Source organism: Apodemus sylvaticus, chromosome 23 (assembly GCF_947179515.1).
Source record: "Apodemus sylvaticus chromosome 23, mApoSyl1.1, whole genome shotgun sequence".
In the NCBI taxonomy this organism is placed as follows: Eukaryota; Metazoa; Chordata; class Mammalia; order Rodentia; family Muridae; genus Apodemus; species Apodemus sylvaticus.
Window position 1 is genome coordinate 13,747,754 of NC_067494.1, and position 6,000 is coordinate 13,753,753.

The 6,000-nt window shown below is 41.6% G+C and overlaps 1 protein-coding gene across 1 annotated transcript in view; it reads left to right on the forward strand.

Moving 5' to 3' along the window:
* The window catches only part of Pex7 (peroxisomal biogenesis factor 7), a 66,768-nt gene extending 61,884 nt beyond the window's left edge, over window positions 1-4,884 (forward strand). Inside the window, exon 10 of the mRNA XM_052169803.1 lies at window positions 4,434-4,884. Coding sequence (XP_052025763.1) covers window positions 4,434-4,502 — 69 coding nt within the window. The 3' untranslated portion in view covers window positions 4,503-4,884. The remainder of the gene's footprint in view (window positions 1-4,433) is intronic.
* Window positions 4,885-6,000: the final 1,116 nt, after the last annotated feature.

Genomic DNA, 6,000 nt, shown 5'->3' on the forward strand with positions numbered 1-6,000 from the left:
CCTTCTCTACATCTTTCTGTTCTCTTCCTCCTAGCTAAGGAGGACATATGTCATGCAGATAATTACAGTAGATTAAGCAAGTTTCCCAAGGGCAAAAGCAATTGCCCGCACAATTGAGAGAAAATAGTCTAGTGATAAATAGAAAATGGAAGACTTGTCAGTAAAGTAAATCTCTTCATGGATCCCTGGTAATTCTTTGTTACAGGAGCGACCACATTAGCATATCTGAGATGAATTGCTGTATCAGTAGCAGCATGTACAAACATTTTTAGTAATTAATAAAATCTAAGATGTAAACACACCCCCTAATGTACCTGTTTTCAGTCTGCCATTTCCAGTATAGTCTTCAAGCAGAGTCCATAACACCGTTAGTACTGAATCTGTCCTCTGGCTTTAGTATTCATTTACTCATGGATTTAATGTACATAGGGGGTTTGCCTGCATGTGTGTCAGTGTGCCACGTGTAAGCTTAGGGCCCGCAGAGGTCAGCAGAGGCTCTGGTCCCTTGGGTTTCAGGTGGTAGTGGCCTACCGCATGGTGCTGGGGACTGAACCTGGATCCACCAGAGGAGCAGCCAGCGTGGTTAGCAGCTGAGCTGGCGCTCCAGCCTCTGCTCTCTGACGGCGTATTTGATCCACCAAAGATGAGTTTTGAACTCCGTTGGACACATTGCTTTCATTCATATCTTTGGATCTGAGTAGCATGTTGCCTAGTAGTTGGCACACAGAAATATTCACCAATGTCAATGATCTCAAGCATTCTATCTGTGGTGATATTATGATTATATGCCATAGCTATATTTACTTAGTTTTGATAAATAATTTAGTTCTATCCTGTTTTCCGATAATGTTTCATTGTATGTTCTAAGGAAATTGACCATTTAGTACAAGAATGGGTATTTCTTACTTTTATAGTGTACAGATTTTTAAAAATTAGAAATACCCATTTTAATGTAAAGAAGATAACTTTAAAAATTTATTTATTATTATGTACACATTGTTCTGCCTGATATATGCCTACATACCAGAAGAGAGTATCGGATTCCATCACAGATGGTTGTCAGCCACCATGTGTTGCTGGGAATTGAACTCAGGACCTCTGGAGAACAGTTGGTGCTCTCAACCTCTGGGCCGTGTCTCCAGCCCCAAGAAAAACTATTAAAGTAGAACTTGCACGACATAGACATAAGCACTTCAAATTATTTTTATAACCTTGGAAGGTTGTAGGTTTTACAAATAGTGAAAATGGCTTCTCTCCAAATTTTATATTTAATACAAAAATGGACCATTTTGACAAATCACCATTTTACCTATAAGTTGATATCAATATATCAATTCTGAGTTCTTATGAAGTGATTGTATTTGGGATTAAGTTAGAAGAAATTCACAAGCTCTGAGGGATGGCCATGCCTCAGTGGCTGTCAGGTTAAGGAATACATTTCCCCTGGAAACCCTTGAAACAGGGTCTTCATGTAGCCCAAGAGTTGAGCTTGAGTTCAGGATGAAGATAAACATGTCCTTGAACTCCTGATCCTGTCCATACCTCCTTAGTGCTGAGAGATGTCACTGTAGACATGAGTTACCATACAAAGCTCCCAAAGTTAAGTTTCTTTTAGTTAACGCAAAAAGCCTTTACAAATAATGTTCTCTTGAAATACTATGTCTTATTTAAAGATGCCAATGCTCCAGTTAAGAAAATGGTTATACATTGTGCTCTGTATCTGAGGTTTTCTATTCTAACTGCACATGACAGTTCCGGAGACTGTTTTTCATTTCCACTGTGAGGTCAGTTGTTGATCATTGGTCCCTGCCTCCCGTATACACACACACCATGTTTCACCCACTGATGCTTGAAACGCGCTGAGGACTTTGGTTTGGAGACTATGCTGTATGTCAACTTAAGTGATGCTGATGCTGGGACCCTGAGTGCAAGGCTAAGTTACAGGACCAGCTCGAGGGCCCTATCTGGGGACCCATGCAGACCCTGCGCGTGCTGCCGCGGTCTGTGAGAGCTCATGTGTGCACCAGCCCTGTGTGCCTAGAAGGCCTGGATTCCTTGGTGTTCGCCATACCCTTGAGATCTTACCCTCTCTTCTCCTCCTCTTTTGCAGAGTTCTCTGAGCCATGAGGGGAGGGATTTGATCCTTTAGACTGAGTGCTCTGAGGTCTCTCACTGTCTGCACAGTGCCTGGCTCTGGGTCTCTGCATTTGTTCCGTCTGTTGCAGGAAGAAGCTTGTCTGCTGGTGGATGAGCGCGGCACAGATCTGTGCATCCAGCAGAGCACCAGTAGGAGTCATCTCAGCGCCATGTTCCTTTAGGAGAACAGTAGTATTTGGTTCCCCCTAGGTCCCTGCCTGTCTGTCTCAGGCTCTCGGCCACCCAAGAAGAGTAGGTAAGGGATGCATCTCATGGAGAGGCTGTAAGACAGACACTGGTTTTTCCTCCACATAGTGCTCTGTGCTCCTGTTGCACCAGCCTATCTTGCAGGCTTGTAGGCTGAAAGGTTTGTAGTTTAGTTGGTGTTTGTGTTTATCTTGGTATCATGCAAAGTAACTTCCTGTACTAAAGATGCTAGAACATAGGAGTGGAGGCTCTGTGGAGGCTCCAGCTTGACTTGTCGGTGTTCAGTGAGCTGTGTGGATGTTGTCTTCAGCAGTAAGACCCCGCTGTGAGTCTGTGGACAGCTGCCAATAACCTTGGCAATACGCTAGGTTGTTTGGGGGTCCCCACGGGACCCCTTTGGCTAAGAACTCAACTAGACATTACCCATTCCCAGTACTGGACGCTTCATTTGATCATAAGAGGTGTCCCATTGGGGCTCTGGCTTCCCATTATTGGGCATTTCATGTAGACTGCCGTCATGTGTGTGTGTTATGGGAAGCTTGCCCTGTATTAGCTCCCTCATACCACCCTGGATGGGTTGAGCTTTCTCTTCCTTCGACAGTGCTATTTATTTTAGGAGTCTAGTTTTTCAAATTAATAATTTTTAAAATTCACATCCTGATTGTCTCTTTCCCTCCCTTCTGTCCTCCCAATGTCTCCCTCTCATCCCCCATTCCAGTCCTCCAGTCCTTATCAACCAACCTTGGTATAGTAGCTGCAGTAGGACTAGGCACATCTTCACTTGAAGGCTTTTTAAAAAAAGTGTTTGACTTTTTGTCAGCTTTTATGAGCAGTTGTAGAAATATTCTTTAGGTTAGCTACAGAGAGGTGCTATGAGATAATCGGATAACCCTGTAATGACTGCAGTCTTGGGGTTAAGGAAAGCCAGGCTTCCTGCAGCCGTCTAGGTACCGATGGGAACTCTCGAGGGGCTGTCTCCACAAGGACCCCGGGCACAGTGCCTTCCCCTCACCGGAGGCCACTGTGTACCATCCATGAAGGCTCGGGCCACTTTGTTTTTGTTTTGTTTTAGTAAAATCCTGGATTTTAAAACTTTATTTTTATTATAAGCATGTTTTAATTTATAGAACTTAATAAATGGTTTAATTGATAGAGGAATACCATAATTATTTACATTAATTTGGATGAATAATATCCCTTATCATTGAAGTTTTGGTCTTTTCGTGTATTACTATTCAAGTATAGTTTTAAGAACATTTATTCATTCAGTGGCCTTGATATTTGTAAGGAATTGAAGAAGAATGGATTGGTATTCAGAAACATGATTTATAGATACTATGTATTAAAAACCTAAGTTTCAGTTCTTTGAATATTTTCTCTGTGATATTTAGTGTTCGCCTGAAAGTCCCAACATTTGAAAACACATACTCAGGAGTAAATTAATATTTGTGCCCTAAAGTGTAAACGTTTTACTTCCAAGTTAGGCAAGTAATAATTGACAGTTCATCTTTTTTGATGTGCTGTTTTAGTGGAGTGCAGTCTCAGCTCTGGGTCTTTAGCTGGAACTGTAGCTCTGTGAAATCTTGATGCTAGCCTGTGGGAATGCTTAGGGTCTCTAGAGTGTTCCAGCCTAACCTCAGGTGAGCCATTTGTGGTTTGAAGAGCTCTCCCTGTGCATGCACTGACACCAGCTTAGACCTTCTGCCTGTTCCAAAGCACACCAAGTATCATGCCCGTCTGCTCCCCATTGCTTTCCTACGTCTTTACTGTCAGGAAATGTTAAACTGTCTGCTGAGCAAATAGTCTCATTCCTCAGGCTAGCACAGCTTTTCAGCACTGTCTCAGGAGGCAAGGGATTCCGTACCTCTCCAGTGAGGGGGATGTGCAGGCAGTCTCAGTCAGTTGGAAACAGTTCCCGAAATCTTTAAACGAGAAAATGGCTTTCAATCAGAAACATATCCCTGTGTGTTGTATTTAAAACTGGGCTTACTTGTAGGTGACTTACATGCCAGGTGATCAGAGCTTCCATCTGCTGCTAGCTTTGAATGTGGTGTTCTGCATGTTTTTCCGACTTTGATTGTATTTTGTAGGTAGCTGACTGTTCCTGGGATGAAACCATCAAGATCTATGACCCCGTTTGTCTCACGGTTCCTGGTTAAGAAGTGCTGCTCTAGTCAGAAACAGACTGACAGACTCCGTACAGAGCATCAGAGCACTAACTACTGAAAGGATAGAATTAGGCCTATGTATGCACCGAGATTTCAGAATTCTCAAACTTACATTTTGAGGCATCTGATAAAGACAGTGTGTCATATTGTAATCCTGGTGCATAAGCCATGTTTTCTGGAATCCTAAAGAATAATTATTGTTATAATATATCTTGTAATGTCTAGTAAAATGTTATTTCTGTATTGTAAAATGACATAAAATATGGGAGGTGAGTAGATTACATGGACAGTAATATATTTTATTACTAATTTGTCATTTTGGATGTACAATATAACCACTCTGTTGATAAAAATCAAAATAAACTGCAATTCTTAATCATATATTACTTATGACATGCCCATGAGGTTGCCTTTTTAAAATGTACTATGTGTATAGATAGATATAATTTTATATTTACTGTAGATGCAGCTGATGCTCATAAGTGAATGCTAACATAGATTTGAGTTACTCGGAAGTTACCTATTGAGTGTCACATGTACCTGCCATATACACTCAGTGGCATTCTCTCAGGATTGCTGAGCTGTTAGCCATACAGTGCTGTGAGCTGACTTTGTTTTGAGTGCCTTGTAGCCACATCCTCTTAGGTACTAGACCCAGGACTGCTCTCTCTAAGCTAGGCATGGTTTCACACATCTCGGAAGCAGAGGCAGGAGGATTGCAAGTCTTGGGCTAGTCTGGGCTACCAAATGAAACCTAGTCCAGCTCCTAGCCAAAATGAATAAGTAAATTAATTAATTAAAAAAATGCCTATTGAGCCAAAGCTTTTGATCTTACAAAGGCTTCTAGTTATAGCCCTTTAAAGTGGCTTTAAATTCTACTTTTTAAACATTAAAGAAACATTATAAATATTGACTGAGAAAGGTTAAAGTAGAAAAATTAGTAAAACAAAACATTTTGTATAGTACTTGTTTGTATGTAAAATATGCTTTATGTAAATGGCAGAAGTTATAATTCTTATTCTTTTGGGAATGTTAATTTTGTTAATATTTATGGTTAGTGTGAATGTATGTAAGTGTGTGGGCGCCGCATGAGTGTGGTCAACAGAGGACTGCTTTCAGGAGTCGGTTCCTATCCTTTCCCCTTTCACTGATGGACGCCGGAGTTCCAGCTGGGTGGCAGGTACCTTTCCTCTCTGAGGCAGCTCATAAGCCCTTAAGTTAGAAGATGGAAAGACCTCCCACGTTCCTGGATTGGTGAAATTAATGTTGTCAAGATGACCATCCTACCAAAAGCAGTTTACAGATTGAATGCCGTCCTACTCAAAATCCCATGACATTCTTCACAGAAATAGAAACAAATCCTAAAGTTCACAGGGGAGCACAGAAGACCCTGACTATGCAAGGCAGTCCGAGCAGAAAGAGATTACCATACCAGGCTCTAAGCCATATCCCAGAGCCGTAGCAGGAAACACAGCCAGCTGGTGCAAAA